The 21,082-nt window shown below is 38.3% G+C and overlaps 1 protein-coding gene across 1 annotated transcript in view; it reads right to left on the bottom strand.

Annotated features, from left to right (window-relative positions):
- LOC126823501 (von Willebrand factor D and EGF domain-containing protein) overlaps nucleotides 1-21,082 on the bottom strand; it is an 84,968-nt gene that overhangs the window by 23,120 nt on the left and 40,766 nt on the right. Inside the window, exons 6-10 of the mRNA XM_050552385.1 lie at nucleotides 20,900-20,986; nucleotides 15,126-15,467; nucleotides 13,148-13,233; nucleotides 11,725-11,788; nucleotides 8,881-9,063 (exon numbers count right to left, since the gene is read on the bottom strand). Of these exons, the coding sequence (XP_050408342.1) occupies nucleotides 8,881-9,063; nucleotides 11,725-11,788; nucleotides 13,148-13,233; nucleotides 15,126-15,467; nucleotides 20,900-20,986 (762 nt within the window). The remainder of the gene's footprint in view (nucleotides 1-8,880; nucleotides 9,064-11,724; nucleotides 11,789-13,147; nucleotides 13,234-15,125; nucleotides 15,468-20,899; nucleotides 20,987-21,082) is intronic.

The following is a 21,082-nucleotide window of genomic DNA, read 5'->3' as shown; positions in this document are numbered from 1 at the left end:
GTGAGTAAGGTAAGGGACCATAAATCGAGAGAGAGAGAGGGGGAGGGGGCTAACGTCCACTCAACAAAAACTTTGGGGCTAATATATGTTTCAACTTTATATCAATAATTCTCTTGCAGTGGGCAAATGAAATGAAATGAAATGTGCTTTTATGGCACGTCAGCTCCAACCGGGCTATATTGCGCCAAACATATGGTGAATATTACGAGACAGGCTAAATTATAATGCAGAAAAACATTATATGCATAAATAAAAAAAATATCACAGTTAGTAAAAATAAAATGGTGAATATTACGAGACAGGCTAAATTATAATACAGAAAAACATTATATGCATAAATAAAAAAAATATCAGAGTTAGTAAAAATAAAAATAAAATACAACTTTCATGCATATAAATATTAAATACAAAAATCAAATGATACATTTTAAAAAGTCTAACACTTTACCATATAAACCCGGTTGGGCAAACCTGTGATGTAATGACTGACAACGGAAAAAATTTGATATAATATCTTTGAAATGCTTGCACTCAATCAAAATGTGTTTAATTATCAGAGGAACATGACAGTGTTCACATTCCGGTCGAGGCTCTCTCTTTAAATTGAAAGTATGAGTTAAAATAGTATGACCAATGCGAGAGTAACACAAAACATATATCCTGTTAGTTCTATAGGAGTTGGGCTAGTCTCCTAGGAGAGGCTGAATGTGATGAAGTTTGTTCGTGTCTGCAGGATGCCAAGACCGTTGCCAGCCGCCATAAGTAAAAAGATTGATTGAAGATTTAAAATCAGAAAATGATAATAGAAATTGTGATATGGGAAGATCTAAAGCAGACTTGGCAGCTAAGTCTGCTTGATCATCCCCTTTAATATCAACATGACTGGGGAGCCAGCAAAGGACAATGTCCTTGCTGACGAACTCATGTGATAGTAGCAGACGATAAATGTCTTCTACTAAATGTCTGCTGTTTGTTGTTTATTGCCTGTAAAGTGGACAAAGAATCAGTAAATATAACATGAAGGGGATTGAATGAACTGAAATGCCGGAAAAATGGTCTACAGCAGTAAATATGGGAGCAGCAGGTGGAAGTCTAACAGTAATGATTCCAGATGGCGTGACGGTAGCCGAAGATACCCGATCACCATCTTTGGAGCCATCTGTGTAAATGGGAGCATAATCACCTTATTTAGAGCACAACTCTCGAAAGAGAGATTGAAACACCGTGGAGCTAGTATCTTTCTTTTTATTTTTTGTTAGATCTAGATCGATCTTCGGTGGAGAAATAGTCCAGAGTGGCGTTCTAAACAAAGGGGTATTCGCAATACTGTCATGGCTGATGCCAGCCTCTGACAAAAGCGGTTGGATGCGAATACCGAATGTTGGAATCACGCTAGTTTTCAGTAAATAAAGATGTTCATGATATGGTCTAAATATGGTGTTATATGAAATATGATGAGGCAGGGATGCAGTTTTTGTAGCATACTGCAGCGCCAGTTTATCACGTCTGTCGTGCAATGACGTATAAACTCTGCAATGGATATATACGGAATGCTTCTAGACTGATTCGCAGTCCTTGGTTGTGAATGGTGTCAAGCTCTTTGAGATAAGAATCACGGGCTGACTTATACACAATACACCTAAAATCGTGTTTGGATCTTATTAATGCTCGACATAATCGGAACAAGACCGAGGTTATGCAGGTCGCGCATGATACCATATTACCATGTGGTATCATAAGTTTTCTCCAGATCAAAAATATAGCAACAAAATGTTGTTTCTAGATGAAAGCATCCCTGACAAACGTTTCAAATCTAACGAGATGATCAAGAGTGCTCTTTTGGGACCGAAATCTGCATTGGAGGTCTGTAATGAGGTTCTTGGACTCTTGGCCTTCAATTGACAAATCTCTCCATGGTTTTGCAAATACAGCTAATTAAAGCGATCGGACGATAATTGGTAGGATTCGTAGGATCTTTACCTGGTTTAGGGATGGAAATTATTATGGCTTCATGCCACGAAGGAGGGAAAATCCCATCAACCCAAATCCAGTTATAAAGATCTAATAGTATTAAGAGGGTAGAAAACGGTAAATGTTTTAAAATTTGGTAGTGAATTTCATCTGGACCAGTTGCAGTATCTCGAGCTCGTTTAAGAGAATCGCGGAGTTCAGCGATAGACAACGTTTCATTATAACATTCATTATTACAGGACTTGAAATCAAGTCGCCTTTTCTCCTGCTGATGTTTAATGACCTGAAAGACATCAGAGGAGAAATTGGATGATGAATTGAATGAAAAAGTACTGGCCAGGGAATTAACGATATCAGGAAATGTTGTTAGGGTGGAATTATCAACATTTAGATGGTTAACTGTTAATGCACTACTTTTACCTTTAAGTCTACGAATCCTATCCCATACCGATTTGGAAGTGGTACGGGAATTTTTCCCTGAGACATAACCTTGCCAGGAATACATCTTTGCTTTGCGTATGGTTCTACGGGCCTTCGCCAGAACCATTTGGTAGGCTGCAATATTCTCCATGGAAGGGTGATTCTCAAGGGGTCTTTAAATACGTTATTATACCATGGTTAATTGAAACGTTTGGGCTAAGTCATGGTCTTTGGAATCGCCTCCTCAGCTACATCTTGAAGAATTGAAGTGAATAAGGCCATGAGTTCATCTGCATCTTCTAACACTTTTGCATCAAAAGAGAAGAGACACAAAGATTCAAAAAGGGCCCAATCAGCCTTATGAAACTTACACCTCTGAAACAGGACCGGAGAGCAAATGGTTAGATCAAGGGAAGAAAAAGAAGCTGTAGCAGGATGTAGATAAGTAGGCGGGTCATCATTTAATAAGCACAAATGTTTAATGATAGTGAAGTCCGCTATTTGTTGACCTCTGTTTTTATCATCTGGACTACCCCAGAGTGAATGATGACCATTGAAATCTCCCGTAATCATAAACGGGAGGGGAAGTTGTGCAACAAGGTCATCAAGATCTCTGGGGTTCAGATGTAAACTAGGTGGTAAATATACCGAGCAGAGTGTGATAGGAATATGTAGAGTCTCCCTCACTGCAACTGCCTGTAAAGGTGAGTTGAGGGCGACTTTACTCTGCGGAATATTTCCATTAAGGAAAATGGAAACAGCACCGTGTACCCTACCATCATCGTTAGGAAAATGATGGTAGGTAACAAAATGTCTGAGTGTTAAGACATCTTAATTCGTTAAAAATGTTTCTTGTAAACAAATAGCTAAGCGATTAAATTTTTGAATTAAGATTTGAACTTCATTAAAATTTGATTTAAGACCACGACTATTCAGGGAGGTTTAACAGGACTTCTATGATGTTGCTTGGGGTCATGTACTTCAACAACAACATCCATTAGATTGTCCTGTATCCCGAACCTGTTAATGAGTCTGGGGAGTCTGAGATTGAGGAGATTGTGCCCCCCACTCATCAGGCAGTTGGTGGAAATCCATCCAGGTGCGATAACACCAAGAAACGTTTTGATAAAAGCGTTCCTAGAGGTCCCGTAGTAGGAGGGTAACGAGGATCCTGTCCGAACCTTTAACAGTCTGGGTGTTTTACGGGCTTTGGAGGAATGGTGGGTTTCGGTTTTGACGAGGAATTCCGTCGCAGCTGGAAATTCAGCATGTGTTTGAAAAGCAATGGAAGTGGTCTTCAGCTTGACTGCATTTGCAAAAGACATTGCAAATGTTGGGGTTCCAGCCTCAACCAACTTCCTTGCTTCAGGGTAAGGTATGTGTTGGGTTAGGGTTAGACGTAGTTTTTGATATATGCTAAAACATATAAAATTAATGATGATATATCCCACCCACTGCGGGGCTGAGGACAATTCTATTAATAATGGAAGTTGAGGACTACTAATACTAATATTTGGTTTTGGCAAAATGACTGGCGCGGATTTCTTTCGTATTAAATTTGATGGCCGAACTTGAAGAAAATGATTTAATTTTTGACATCGTTTTTCCAATAAAATCATTCATTGCCTGGATTATTAGGCCTGATAATGCCCCATGCCTATGCAACTGCCTTCCAGCAACCCTGTGTAGGGTCGGTACAGATGATTCTGGTGTTCTGCATGGATCAGCCCTTGGACCTGTCCTTTCTGTAATGTATACTAAGAACTAAGGACAACTAATCGATAACCATGGTTTCTAGGACGACATTCTTATGCACATATTACACAGCTGATCGCAAGTTATTCCCTTTCAAAAACTGTTTCATTCCCTAATTATTCTGACATCAAATTGTGTACTCATGACATTAAAGATAGGATGACAAGAACTATGTTGAAATTAAATTTAATTGTATTAAGTAAATCAGAATGTATTTTATGAGGTCCAAATACACATCTGAAAAATACAAGTTCAAATGATGTGGTTGTACGAGATGCAATATTTGTACCATGAGACACTGAAGAAGGTAGGTGTTCTCTTAGGGTCCAATTTGAGCATGAACAGTCAAATTAGTGAAATTTGTCAAAAACTGTTATCTTATGACTAATAAATACTCATTATATTACTACATTCAATGCATATTTTATGTTTGAGAACCATGTCCCAGAAATAGGACGCTGTCATTTAATGCGGTTGTCCTGGATTTAGGCCCAAGTAAGATTTGCACTCAAGCATCCAAGATGGCTGCTGCAATCAGCTGTTCATTGTTTACATTGTAGTCGTTTTGATAGCCGCGTTTGTCACGCAATTAGTTTTTCTGCAATATTCTGGGATGCACTGTTTAATTGGGAGAAATAAATTTCGTGAATCATGACGTAACGTTATGTAAACATATTTGGAACTCTGTTAAACCCGAATGATATTGTTACGCAGTTAGGTATTGGGTGTTAATCGGACTATTGACCAGTCATAATTTGGAACATAAATTTGCTTTCATTACGGCAGTGTTGAGTGGGATTAGGTCTAATCAAACGAAATACTGCGGGGAGTATGGTACAATAGTGACCTTACTCTCATATACTATTTGCTTTTGTCTTTTTGAAATATCGCTTGATTCGTTTGTCAAGTATAGACAGATGTAAATGACTACTACAATGTTTTGTTTTTCGATTTGCTGTTCAAAAATTCACCATCCTTTTACTAGATCATGTGATTATATTGCCGAATTAATAAAATGTTGAAAAATAGTTTAGATAGATTAATTGTATTTACCAAGAACAGCTCTTTTGGCAATTACTGTAAATTAAGCTTTTCAAACGTCATCGTTTGAAAATTTTAACGGTGTCATTGTGAGCTCAGTTTTCGTGATTAGATACTTATTAGATAAATATATGTTTAGATAGATTGTAGACAGTAAAGTGTAGCGATATTTTTTTAATTTGAAATACTTATTGGTAATAGGTATGTGTAGTTTTGATAATGTAACATTTATTAAACGTGAATTATTTGATTTGCTCTTAATGGAACTGGAACCCACGTTAATTTGATTTCCAGTGCCATGTGACATTTTTCAGTGTGTAAATAAAGCGGTTTATTTTAATCATTTTTGTTGAAAATCGTTATTTTTGGACAAAAATGGAAATTATTTACTACTAAACGGGTCGGGTGTCACCCAATTTTTTCTTGATCTTAATACTATAGATCATTGCCTTTTTAGTCAGCATTCCAAAAAAAACCCTTAAACCCGCAGTGGGTGAGATATAGGTGGAATAAAATGACATACCTAAATTGAGCTATTTTGGTACCTTGCAGCACTAAGTCCCTTAACCAAAAAACGCGCGATGTAAGTTCATCAAACTTTCAGAATGTATAGCCATATCTGCTACCCTATAAAGTTTCCTTAATCTACTTGCCGTAGTTTAGTTGTACGCCATAATTGAAAAGTGGCCTGAAAATGACGATTTTTTGGCTTTTTTCGGTCTTACAATTTCAAATTCTTGTCTACACTCTAACCAGCGGCTGCCAGGCAGGATACGCCCACATTTTCGAGAGATGGATAGCGAACAAGCTAACAAAAAAGTCCCTATACCAAAAAACGCGCGATGTAAGTTCATCAAACTTTCAGAATGTATAGCCATATCTGCTACCCTATAAAGTTTCATTAATCTACTTGCCGTAGTTTAGTTGTACGTCATAATTGAAAAATGGCCTGAAAATGACGATTTTTTTGGCTTTTTTCGGTCTTAAAATTTCAAATTTTTTTCTACACTCTAACCAGCGGCTGCCAGGCAGGATACGCCCACATTTTCGAGAGATGGATAGAGAACAAGCTAACAAGAAAGTGATTTTTCCTACAATCAAGGGCCATAATTCAGGAAATTACAATTCGATATGCGCAAATATCGAAAGGAACTGAGATCTTTGTGTTATAAACTTACATTTCAAGTTTCAACAAAATCGGATAAAAATTGCGACCTCTATAGGGTCCACAACCTTGATATACCATATTTTTTACGCTATTTGAGAACGAACGGCGGCCATTTTGTCTGTCAATTTTGGGCCGATTTTCACGAAATTCGAACTCAGTTCGCCTTAGGGTGTAACGGTGATATCATAATACGGTTTTTTAAATCGGATAAAAATTATTACCTCTATAGGGTCCACAATCTAAAAACGCGATTTTTCGTACAATCAGGGCCATTATTCAGGAAGTTACAGTCCGATATGCCCGAATATCGATAGGAGCCGAGATCTGTGGGTTATAAACTTACATTTCAAGTTTCAACAAAATCGGATAAAAATTGTTACCTCTATAGGGTCCCTAACCTTGATATACCATATTTTTACGCTATTTGAGAACGAACGGCGGCCATTTTGTCTGTCAATTTTAGGCCGATTTTCACAAAATTCGAACTCAGCCATCCTTAGAGTGTAACGGTGATATAATAATACGTTTTTTTAAATCGGATAAAAATTATGACCTCTATAGGGTCCACACGCTAAAAACGCAATTTTTCATACAATCAGGCGCCATAATTCAGGAAATTACGGTCCGATATGCGCGAATATCGAGAGGAACCGAGATCTTTGAGTTATAAACTTACATTTCAAGTTTCAACAAAATCGGATAAAAATTGTGACCTCTATAGGGTCCACAACCTTGATATACCATATTTTTAGGCTATTTTAGCCCGAACGGCGGCCATTTTGTCTGTCAATTTTGGGCCGATTTTCACGAAATTCGAACTCAGTTCGCCTTAGGGTGTAACGGTGATATAATAATACGGTTTTTTAAATCGGATAAAAATTATTACCTCTATAGGGTCCACAATCTAAAAACGCGATTTTTCGTATAATCAGGGGCCATAATTCAGGAAGTTACAGTCCGATATGCTCGAATATCGATAGGAGCCGAGATCTTTGGGTTATAAACTTACATTTCAAGTTTCAACAAAATCGGATAAAAATTGTTACCTCTATAGGGTCCCTAACCTTGATATACCATATTTTTACGCTATTTGAGAACGAACGGCGGCCATTTTGTCTGTCAATTTTAGGCCGATTTTCACAAAATTCGAACTCAGCCATCCTTAGGGTGTAACGGTGATATAATAATACGTTTTTTTAAATCGGATAAAAATTATGACCTCTATAGGGTCGACAAGCTAAAAACGCAATTTTTCATACAATCAGGCGCCATAATTCAGGAAATTACGGTCCGATATGCGCGAATATCGAGAGGAACCGAGATCTTTGAGTTATAAACTTACATTTCAAGTTTCAACAAAATCGGATAAAAATTGTGACCTCTATAGGGTCCACAACCTTGATATACCATATTTTTAAGCTATATTAGCCCGAACGGGGGCCATTTTGTCTGTCAATTTTGGGCCGATTTTCACGAAATTCGAACTCAGTTCGTCTTAGGGTGTAACGGTGATATAATAATACGTTTTTTTAAATCGGATAAAAATTATGACTTCTATAGTGTCCACAAGCTAAAAACGCCCACATGAAAATGTGGGCGTATACAAATGGTTCGATTGATCTAAAATTGTGGCAGTGGGGTTTGGAGGGGTTACTCATCATACCTAAAAAAATGGTGAAAATCGGTCACCCACCATGTGCCGGTCCCTGCATGGTTCTCTCGCAAACGCATTCTTAACTTGTTTTCTTTTTTCCATATTGGGCACTCTCTAGAATACGCAAAATGAGGCACTTGGCAGTTAATACAGTGGTGGTCGGGTTGACAAGATGTACTTTCCTGACCATTTTGTCCACATCGAGCACACATCGCTTTCCCCTTACACACGTTTTTACTGTGTCCAAAGCGTTGACCATGCAAGCAACGCAATGGATTTGGGATGTAAGGGGTTACTGGTATGGCAAGAAAACCAGCTTTGATCATCCTAGGAAGATCTGATTTATCAAAGGTCAGGATATAGGTGTTTGTTTGAATAATAATACCATTACGTCTGATAGAAATACGTTTGACGTAGGTAACACCTTGTGAGGCGAGATTTCAAGCATCTCTATCTCAAAGCTGCCTTCTAAATCCTGAGACCGTATAACACCTCTTGAAGAATTAAGAGAGTTATGCTACTTTGATTCAGTGACAAACCTTGCACTTTCACGTACCAGACCACATACCCCTCCGCACTAAGAGAACTCTTGACAGTCGGAATCAAATGCTATCAGGGTAACATTTACCTCATAGCATACAGCACGGCATATGCTCATCTTCATTAGCACATTCGGAATAATAAAACGGGACGTTAAGTTCCATTGATTTAAATCTGATTTTGAAGTTGTAAAATTGGAATTCAGATTGACTGATCCGAAAACATATTGTAGTTTATATAATATTTTACTTGCATTACTGAATGACACACTACCAATCCCACGGTCATAAAAGCAAAGTTATTTACTTCTGAAGTTATGGAAAATACTTACCGTATAGGTCTTATCATCTTTTTTTTTGACATCAAGTAAATATTTTCTGTCATCACAATGCCTATAGTTTATTTCCCAACTACCCTCACAGTGATTCAGGATGTAGACGGCTTTTCCAGCTCTAATTGCCGTGCCACAGCTACAATACGCTTCACCATTACACGATTTTGTTTGAATCTGAACCTGATAATAGCAACGTATTCATAATTACACATGTTTTCTATCGTATTTTTTGTTTGCTAAAGCAATAATTGTATTGTTTGTAAACAATTTTTGATTCATTAAAATAAAACAAAACTAGGTTTCCATTATCCGACTATCTTTTTAACTGACTGACTTTCATATGTGCTGACACATATTCAAATTTACCAACGTGTTATTGGAAAAGGAGTATACACAGGTTTCCTGTATTAGCATGTGAACTGGCTAAAGTCTTACAGACTGCAGCACAAATAAATGACTACAATCTGCATTAAATCTGGCCACAAGAATTGATATTAAAGTGGCTAAATCGCTAATATTTGGGACCTAGAAATTGACACAAATGGGTCTCAACGCATATAAAACATGTAATGTGATATGAATGTATAAACTGATTTACATTCAATCGTTTCAGTTGTTACTGTAATTTCTAATCAGTTACGTTCGGCGAGATACGCCAGAAGTCTCAATCGAATGCCAATCTCTAGCGTCTGGTTATTCCAGTCTACACCGATAGTATTTATTGCGCATGCTCTTCAGATACGAATATGACGTCACCGTTTGACATGACTAGTGGAAAATGCCTAGCCTCTTTTTTGCGCGTCCCTTATTACAAATGGCACTGAAATGCATTATGGTACACGATTCGTGGACCAATTGTGAAATGTTTATTTTTATCTTAAATATTGGAAAACAGAAGCCCATCGTTTCCCGGTAAGATCACAACATCAATGTTGATTTAAATTGACAAATAATTCGTGTTTTCAATGTCTATGATTTTGTATTAATATTAATATTAAAAAGAACCAATTTCCTTCGGGTATAAACTTATATTTTAAAGCTGAACTCCGATTTTAAAACTACAGATATAATTAAATAAAAAAAAAGGTTACGCCTAAAACAACCGCCATATTTGTTTTCAATTTCTTGAACTAACATGGCGATCGTTTTGGGTGGACAAACACATAGGCAGGCCACGCCCACCTCCAGTAATTGCCGTGTCAACCGAAGTGTCCACATCCGGTTATTTATAGTCAACTACCAATTACCTCCTGACTGATTGAAGTCTTTCCACTAGTTTTTATGACGCAGAAAAGTATTCGGTGTTTCTACTCTGTTGTGCACAAATTTCACAAAATGAGAAACAATTGGTTGGTGTTGGTTGATTTGTTATTATTTGGGATAAGACAGTTTCTCTGTTATTTTTAGAGCAAAAGTACTCCGTGGTTGACTTTTTTCGTCTAATTAGTAAAATAATATATACCTAATCAGACATAATAATTGTACTAGCAATAATATTTTCTGTGAGCTGATAGTGGAAAGACTTCAATCAGTCAGGAGGTAATTGGTAGTTGACTATATCTAACCGGATGTGGACACTTCACTTGACACAGCAAATACTGGAAGTGGGCGTGGCCTGTCTATGTGTTTGTCCGCTCAAAGCGATCGCCATGTTAGTTCAAGAAATTGAAAACAAGTATGGCGGTTGTTTTGGGCGTAACCTTTTTTTTATTTAATTATTTCTGTAGTTTTATAATCGGAGTTCAGCTTTAAGTTCATAAAACTGTGACGTCTAGAGGTCCCATAGTCTACAGCCGCATTTGTGGTATAAAAGGGGTCATAATTCAAAACTTACGGTCCCATATACGTGAATATCGAAAGGATCCTCGATCGTTCGGTAATAAACTTAAATCGGATAATAAAAAAATGTGCCCTCTAAAGTCTCCACAAGCTAAAAACGCGAATTTTCATACAACCTGGGGACATAATCTGATACGGTCCTATACATGTCAATATCGAAATAAACCGAGATCTTTGAGAGATAAAACCCATAATTAAAAGAGCCAAATCGCTAATATTTGAGACTTGGAAATTGACACAAATGGGTCTCAATTACTCTAATTTCAAATCAGTTATGTTCTGCGAAATACACCAGAGGTCTCAATTTAATATTATGGGGACAGATGATCGTCTAAGACTCAGGAACACCGTTTATGTTGTTACTGAGTTCAACGAATACAGGAAACTACAAAGTTTACATACACGAAACTACAATATCTATGGGGGTGGGTTATTCTAAGTCTAGACTCTAAGTTAGTAGTAGGATAATGCAAGCTACTTTATTGCCCTAGTTTTCGTCACACATCATGTAGGTAAAGATTTCTATATTAAACAGAACACTTTTCACAGACCTAAAATAACACTATAGTGTTATATCAATGACAATATCTAGCGTCTGGTTATAAGTCTACACCAGTAGTATACAGATAAGAATATGGCCTCACTGTTTGACATGACTTGTGTAATATGTCTAACCTCGTTCGTCGAGACCCTTGTTACAAATGGCGCTGAAGCGCATTCTGGTATACGATTTGTTTACCAATAGTAAAATGTTGATCACAACATCAATGTTGATTTATATTGACAAATAATTCGTGTTGTCAGTGTCGGAAACTGTGGATGATATTGAGTTAGAGACTTGGCTACTTTAAAGTCGCCTAGATCGGATACAAATTGTGATCTGTAGTGTGTCCACAAACCAATTGTGCACGGACAGACGGACGGACGGATTGGGGCGACCATAAAATACGTCCATATGACAATGTGTGCATATAAAAATCGTAGATGATTAATCCAGCTTACCTCTTGTAGCCACTCTTTATTCTCGTATAAAGTAAAAACCCCTTCGCGCCTGTGCTCATAATAGCTACAATTATATACATATTTATACAGAATACAAAGCTCAGCATTTTTGTTTGAGACGAATAATACACATTGATTTCTAGCTGACGGGGGAAATAAAATTACCCATATACACCCACCAGTAGCTTAGGTGAAGGTAGAGACACTAACTCTGTTTAAAACTGAAACACGATTCGGAATTTCAATAAGGTTCCTTCAATCGGATAGCTGACTATTTCCAGCAAGTTCGAAACTAAATCTCACAAATTCGGACTTGCAGAACGTATACAGATATACAGAGTTGGTGCGACATAAATTAATGAGAGATTATTTGTCCCCACGCTTGAAACAATACAGAGAAGGTGTTCTCTTTCTCAATGACATATATATATATATATATATATAAGGATTGTAAAGCTAGTAGTTAGTAGTTAAACAATCTGCCTGTTGCTGGTCTTTCTTTATGCCCTAAATGTTACATTAATTAACTGACCAAGACCCTAATCAACTCTCGATGCCATCATATAGCCCTTTTTTCAACAGATCGAAATTCGTTCTGTGATATTTAGTAACTGGGGAGATTAATAAAGGTCGCCTAAATAAATAGGTATGTATTATTGTTTATAGATCTTAATCCGATTTGCTGTTGATAATCCAGACTTTGTTTATTATCGTCATAACGGCAGTAATGACAATCGAGGCTACACTGTTATTGTAATGACGATAACACGGCTCAGAATGAAGTAATTGGACTGAACTTTTAAGCATATTCACTCTGGATTATCTAATTGTAACTGGTATAGCGCTAACTGTCAGCTCTTTACCTAATCTTACATAATGCCTTGTTAATAGGCAACACTCACTAACTCCGTTTACATTACAAATTCCAAGCGTGCCAGGAACCGCGCCGAATACGGAATGGTTAATTCTTTATAGTGTAAATCGGTCAAACGTAAGCATTCCGTACTGTAAACCGTTCCTGTGTGGTCTCGGAACCGTTGTCAGTACTGTATGATTGTATTTTCGTTCTCAGTACAGTTACCAGTAAACATTTTAACGCAAGAGTCAGACCCCTCCATCCCCCACCTCAACTTGTAGTACAAGCAACGCAGGTAATTTATAAACTATATAGCAATTCGCTTTCGTTTCCTCTCGTAGGGCGATATCATTTTGATGATACTGCTAACTCTTTCACGATGAGCACCAAATCGGTGGGAAGAACTCATTAATTCATGCGGAGTTGACCAACAGATGTAACATGATCGCCGCATTTCTTTTCACTCGTGTAACATGTTGGGTAACGAAAGTTTCACAGTTTGCAGGCCAGACACGGTTCTGAGATCTATCATAAGATTTTAACAATTGTGATATTTAGTTTACCCACTTGCTTTCACTTGTGAACATATGCGGATCAGTTTCGGCCTTGCACATTTTGGTTTCAATTGAACGTGTATCGGGTACAAGATGAATCTGAAATTAAATGAAAGCTAAATGAATATGCTTTCTTTTTTTGCCAGTGATTTAATAAACGAGTTGTAATTGGCTGTAGTCACACGAATCAATATTAATTTTACGACAATAAAGTTTACGACATATGTCGTAGACCAGTATAACAGTCTTTGCCAAACGTGCCAATTCACGGGTGAAGAACGCAATGTGTGATGAAGACAAAATTAATGATTTTTTGATAAAATGAGACAGCTATGTAAGATAGGGTCTAGTCAAAGGGAATTCGAGTCGTTAAGAGATTCCCTTAATGAAGGGAAACTTCTAGACAGCCTGATCAGAATCATTTATCGTCAATTAGTAAATCAGCCTGATACACCGAAACAGCGTTCTGTTGGCTACACACCATAGACTTAAAAGTTAGACCAGTCACTGAAGTTGATTTAACCAATTTATTTGTTATTCTCTCAACTCAAATAAATTACTTGCAGTCCGCTTTATTAGTTCAAAAGTTCAGAACGAAATTCATCAACATTCACACAAGACAGTCTAAATAACTTAAAAAAAACTGCAGCCGAAATATCTGCAGCTAAATACCAGTACAGTCAATCTACTAATCCTGTCAGCTCGAATTGTTATAATAGAGGTTATTATAATAGACGTGGTCTACCCTAGCGAGAAAGATTTTCTCGATGAAGGTTTACGAATGCATCATACGGTATGTCATTGAGTCAACTGACGTGGTTACGATTCCTCGGTTTTACGTGACAAGGAGTAGGGTTGCCTGTCCAACGTCGTGGATTTTCTCCGGGTCCTCTGGTTTCCTCCCAATGCTAAAGACCCCTACGCGCAAGCGAATTATTGAAATAAAATTGAACAATATGGTAGTCCCGAAATGACATAGTTTGTGTCAAGTGGGCGTTAAACCATATTTTCCTCTCTTCCCATTTCCTTAAACATACATTATGCAAGAGGTAAATCTATCTGACTATTGCGGATCTTTCTTTAGGCCTGAAATGTTATCTAAATTATTAATTAGACATTAATTAACTTACTAAGACCATAATCAACCCTCGATGTCATCGCTAGCCTTCGCTATTTACTGGATTAAAATCATATCTGCTGCTTAACGCTCATTGATAATTAAATCAAAAAATGGATAATCGAGACTATGTTTTTTTTATCGCACTGACTTTAGTAATGATGATCGAGGTTAGGGCCAAAATTCAACCGCTAAAATCTCAGAGTGGATTAATTTCACTGAAATTTACAGCAAATTCCCTTTACAGTATCTAGTTTTTAACTATTATAGTGAGAGCTGTCAGCTCTTTATCAATCTCCCATAATGTATCTTTAATTAAATCATTCAAGCGTATCAAGTCTGATACAATTAATCAAATTCGTGCTTAGTCAATTCGTTTAGCAGGTTTTGCTATTACTGGTTTTACTCCGAAATGTTTTCGACCTACTGTTGCCATTAAGTCGGGCTGTGACCCCCTTGCTGCTACGCATCTTGTGCGGCGGAAGATCCAAGAGGTAAGTTATGATCATTGTGTCCACCCCATGGCACCGTCTGATTTTACATCCAAATCTTACAATCTCAGGGTTTGAAATATTAGTGTATTAGTTTATTTTAATAAACTACGGTATATGTGATTAACATTGCAATTTCTTACAAGGGTACTTCTCTGGTCATATCTCGCTAAGAAGGCATTATTTTGTTTTAATAGAAGAATAGGGTTTGATGTTAGTATGTTTATATTCCAAATGTCAAGGCATTGATGAGAGCGTCGAACCAATATTAACCATGAAAATAAATAAATATAAAATCAAAATCGAGCAGAGTCAAATCAAAGGTGTACATATTAATTTAAAACTTGTTAGGATATGTAAGAGTATTCATTATGGTAGCTCACCTGTATATCACCAATACTACTGTTCCCCCAAATACGGTGAGGTGGAAACAAAGCCACTGTTCTTAATTTTATATAATGGATAAATGATCTGTCAACATAGATTTGAGCAGGGGATAATTGTACTTCCATTTCAAATACTTGATCCCATTCTGTACCAGTAATATCTAAAATACAGTTACTGTGCCCAAACATTGCCCGGTCATCACATTTATCTACTTTTGGATAGTTAATCTCTACATTTAGCTGACAATTTGCTTCATTTGAATGGCAAATAGGTGCAGTTGGTCGAAGTCTGATTGAATCCTTTTGGTTAGGACCAATGGTTATTAACGGCGTTAGAATCTGGAATTAAAAGTATAACAGTTATAATTGATTGCTTCAAAAATATATCTCCAGAGCCAGCTGTTGAACTCGTAAGATAGTAGAAGACGATAAACATCTGCTACTAATGGATGTTTATATATTGTAAATTGCTTGAACCGAGGACAGAGAATCAGTAACGATGATATGCTTTAAAGATGAAGAGGATTGTATGAACTCCAAGGCCTGAAGAATGGCCCGGAGCTCATAGAACCATCTGTGTAAATATGAGCATAATCACCATACTTAGACCTTAACTCTCTAAAGAGAGATTGGAACACCTTAGAGCTAGTATCTCTCTTTTTATGTTGAGTAAGATCGAAATCGATCTTTGGGGGAGATATAGCCCACGGTGGAGTTCTAAAGACAGGGGTATTCGCAATACCGTCAAGGCTGATACCAGACTCAGACAAAAGGGGTTGTATGCGAATACCGAATGGTTGAATAACATCAGTCTTCACCAGATACAAATGCTCATGAAAAGGTCTAAATATGGTGTTAAATGAAATGTCATTCGGAAGGGATTCTTTTTTCGTAGCATACTGCAGGGCCAGTTTATCATGTCTGTTGTGCAGTGAGGGCTCATGCGCCTGGATGTATAAATTGTCCACTGCAGATGTACGAAATGCTCCCTGGTTGTGTATGGTGTCGAGCTCTTTGAGATAAGACTCGCGGGCAGACCCATACACAATACACCCATAATCGAGTTTTCATCTTATTAATGCTCGATATAATCTGAACAAGACCTTAAGGTCTGCTCCCCAGTCAGTATTTGATAATACTCTCAATATGTTGAGGGCTTTCAGAAATTACTTTTTTAGGTTTTTATTGTGGGGAATAAATGATAATTTTTTTTATCAAATATCAACCCCAGAAATTTGGTTTCATCCACAACTGGTAGGCGGTTGCCATCCAAAAATAGTTCTGGATCGGGATGCAAACCTCGTTTCTGACAGAAATGCATGCAAACAGTCTTGGATTTCGAAAAACGAAATCCATTTTCGGTTGCCCATTGTTGAAGTGAATTCAAACAAAGCTGCAACTTACGTTCGATTATCCGCATGTCTGTAGAACCATAGCACATCTGAAAGTCATCAACATAAAGAGCGCCGTTTGTACCTGGTTTAAGGCACGCTGGAATCGTGTTAATTTTTAAAGCAAAAAGAGTAGGAGATAAAATACTTCCCTGTGGAACCCCCATTTCCTCAGGAAATGGGTTAGAGAATATTGATCTCAGTCGTACCTTAAACGACCTATCTTCCAGGAAATTTTTAATGAAGATAGGTAAGCGACCTCTTAGGCCGAGGTTATGGAGGTCGCGCATGATACCATGTTTCCATGTGGTATCATACGCTTTTTCCAGATCAAAAAATATTGCAACTAAATGTTGCTTCTGGATGAAAGCGCCCCTGACGAACGTTTCAAATCGAACGAGATGATCAAGAGTGCTCCTTTGGAACAAAAATCCACATTGGAGGTCTGTTATGAGGTTGTTGGACTCAAGGTACCAAACAAGCCTTCGATTGATCAATCTCTCCATGGTTTTGCAAATACAGCTAGTTAAAGCGATCGGGCGATAGTTGGTAGGATTCGTATGATCTTTCCGGGTTTAGGGATGGGAATTATTGTGGCTTCATGCCACGAAGGGGGGAATTTCCCATCAACCCAAATTCGGTTAAAAAGATCTAGTAAAATTAAGAGAGTGGAAAAGGGTTTTAGAATTTGGTAGTGTATTTCATTTGGACCAGTTGCAGTATCCCGAGCTCGCTTTAGCAAATCCCGGACCTCAGCAATGGAAAAGGTATCATTATAGCATTCATCATTGTTGAACTTTAAGGCCTCGAAAGGCATCAGAGGAGAAATTGGATGATGAGTTAAATGAAATTGTACTGGCCAGAGAATTAGCAATATCAGGAAATGCTGTTAAGGTGGTATTATCAACATTTAGATGGTTAACTGATAATGCAATACTTTTACCTTTAATCCTACGAATCCTATCCCATACTGACTTCGATGTGGTACGGGAATTGATCCTTGAGACGTAACCTTGCCATGAAGATTTCTTTGCTTGACGTATTGTTCTACGAGCCTTCGCCCGGACCATTTGGTATGCCGCAATATTCTCCATGGTAGGGTGGTTCTTTAGTCGTCTCAGGATACGATCACGCTCTTTAAAAGCGGATTTGCAATATCGTTATACCATGATTTATTGAAAAGTTTTGGTGTAGTCGTGGTTTTTGGAATCGCCTGCTCAGCTACATCTTGAAGAATTGAAGTGAATAAGGCCATGGGTTCATCTGCATCTTCTAACTCCTTTGTATCAAAAGAGAAGAGACAAAGATTCGAAAAGAGCCCAATCAGCCTTATGCAACTTGCACCTCTGAGGTCTTTCGACCGGAGAGGGAACATTATCATCAATCAAGATAGGAAAGTGGTCACTACCACACAGATCTTCATTTACTCTCCATGTAAAATCCTGAAACAGGACCGGGGAGCAAATGGTGAGATCGAGGGAGGAAAAAGAAGCCGTGGCAGGATGTAGATAAGTAGGCGAGTCATCATTTAATAAACACAAATTATTAATGTTAATGAAGTCCGCTATTTGTTTAACTCTTTGGTTATCATCTGGACTACCCCAGAGCGAATGATAGCCATTGAAATCTACCCTAATAATAAAAGGGAGAGGGAGTTGGGCAACAAGGTCATCAAGATCTCTGGAATTAAGATATAAACTTGGTGGAAGATATACAGAGCAGAGTGTTATAGGAATAAGCAAAGTCACCCTAACTGCAACTGTCTGTAAAGGCGAGTTGAGGGCGACGTGACTCTGAGGGATATCCCCATTAAGAATAATAGAAAGACCCCCATGAGCTCTACCATCATTAGCTGATTATTGATGGTAACTAACAAAATGTCTAAAAGACAAAGTGTCAGAATTCCGCAAGAAAGTATCCCGTAAACAAATAACTAAAGGATTGAAATTTTGAATTAAAATTTGGTTTCAAACCACGAAAATTCCATTGAATAAATCGAATTGACCATTGTCAGGGATAGTTAATTTTTGGCGGCTTACCGACGGGTTCCTTATGAACATCCGCGACGATAATACCGTCTATCAGATCATCCCCATATCTATTATAGAGAGAGATGGGATTTTGTGAACCCTTTTTCTCTCTCTCGCGCATCTTTGCCAATTTCTTTTCTTTTTTTTTTGGAAAGACCTTCTTGTGTTGGTAGAATACCCTTTATCTGCGAGCCTGACCCAGTAGACCTGGAATCAAGCGTGACAGTTTCAGGGAGAGGCGAGATAGATGACTCCTTGTCGTTCTGAGGGGAAGAGTTAGGAATGATCCCAACATCTTCAGTTTGAGGCAAGGAAGATGAACCCTCGCCAGGCAAAGAATTAATCATTTGAATCGAGCTCTCACTGGTTTGCGATCAGCCCGATACCCCTTTTACATGATCTGATGATATTATTTTAGGCATTTTCTCTTTTTTATGCCAGGTTAAATCTGTCTGAACAGAAATGGTTCTAGTAGAAACTTTGGCTACACTTGATTAAGATTTTCCTTGTGGTGCAATGGGAAAAAGTGTAGAAAGTTCTACTTGTTTTTTAGCATCAAAATATTACATTTTACGTTCAGACATAACCTGTTAGACTCGTTTCTGTTTTTTCCAAATAGGATATTCGCGAGAGTAAGCAAAGTGCTTAACCTTGCAATTAACACAACAGAAATCCATCATGGCCACACCGAGCGCAGGTGTCTTTACCTTTGCAGACGGTTTTACTGTGTCCAAATTTTTGGCATTTATAACATGTATACATCGAATTACTCTTCTACTTGAATTCAGTGTCCTGTGTGGAGACACCTTGATGGGGATGTCTGCCAAAGATGTTGATTTAAGCAGCATGGTAGCATGCTGCTCCTTGGCACATTTTATCAAGAGTGTTCCATTTTTAAGTTTTTTAATAGCCCTGGGCTCACCAGCTAAGCCAGCAATGCCCTTGGTTATTAAAAATGGTGAAACTTTGGACAGGTCTGTAGAGGGAATCTAAATCAAGAGAAACCTCGGCCATGCCTTTGAAATTTTGCTTTTCAAATTAAATAAATCAGAGACGTCCTCTGTATTAGGGCGTTTCTGTTTTGTTTTTCGTTCTTTTGTTTGTGTGCGTGTGTGTGTGTGGGGGGGGGGGGAATCCATGAAATTTACTAAGGGGAGGACTAGCGCGGATATCCGACGCATGGTCTCAGGGCTCCACGAGGGGTATACTCAAGCCAGAAAGTAAAACTACTTATCTAACCTGATTGACCCAAGCCGCCACTCTGTAGAATGTACTCAGGACACAAAGGTAATTCTGCTGAGTATAGAAAACAACTAAGCATTGAAATTGAGAAATGTACATTCTACAGAGCTAAAACTACCAAAGCCGATTGATCAGAGTAGGCCACACCGACCTCCCGTCTAGGTGAACCATGGGCCAAAGTAATGTGTTGCAGCGAAAGGGCTCGCAAGCCAAATCCCCACTCAATTACCAGGATTCCCCTCTCCACCGACACGGGTCGCAACGCACGGCAAACATGTTGCCCCATTACAAGGATCCTTTCAGTCGCCTCTTACGACACGCAGGGCATAGACATAGGAAGGGTATATTCTTAACACCCCCTACACCCCAGGGGGCGGGAGGGGGGTAAGAATGAAAGGACGAACAAATAATTCACACACCCCATCACTTAGCTAATGGCACAGTCATTCACTTTGAGATATAATGCATTGCATTAGGATCGTTAGGATAGAGGATGGCATGTTTTACTGATCCACGTTCCCCCATTCTTTCCCATCAAGGTGGGATCGTAACAAAGAGAGGTCAGGCGCAGATTGACAAGAGACACAGTTTTCTTCTACGATCCAATGCATTGCTACGGTAAACAAAGTAAAAATAATAAAGCCTAATTAGGGTGAGATTGTGACCTACGCGGCCTCCATCCCCGAGGTTATGCTTTGACTGACGGTGGGACGGCAGGGTTACTGCAGCCAGTCCCACTGTAGGTGTTGACTTACGTAAACTTCAACTCATCTCAAAGTAGAACATTCCCCATTTCCCGCTAGCATACTAGTGATGTAAGCCAAAATCACACACGAACTTGGGACATTTCTTGTCTATTTGTTCTCGGGTAAAACGGATTGGGAACACTGCCATATCTTAAAGATTATCCCTGATAACTTTCTTTTCGACCAGTCAGAATATGTTTAGAAGAAACCTTCATGCCACAGCTGCACGTAAGCTTAAACGTTATTGTTCTTGGTTTCTCATTCACCTGCAGATAATCCTACGTGGAAGCCTTGTAATCAACTTTGCTTTAAAAGATCACACGAAATTCTCCCAGCCAATGATTTAATCTGAAATACTATACCTCCAAACCGATAAATGTAGCTTCACTAATGGATGATAAACACAGTGGTCCATCATGCTCAAAGCTGGCTCTCACGGCACACTTCACCTGAAACATTTGATACGATTAGTATTTTCCTAACAATTTAGGTTAGTTGACCACGCGATGCATTGATTCATCCAGTGCTACACTTCAATTCAGACA

The sequence above is a fragment of the Patella vulgata genome, chromosome 6 (assembly GCF_932274485.2).
Source record: "Patella vulgata chromosome 6, xgPatVulg1.2, whole genome shotgun sequence".
Classification (NCBI taxonomy): domain Eukaryota; kingdom Metazoa; phylum Mollusca; class Gastropoda; family Patellidae; genus Patella; species Patella vulgata.
The sequence above is the reverse complement of the archived record's forward strand: the minus strand, read 5'-3'. Positions and strand labels throughout refer to the sequence as shown.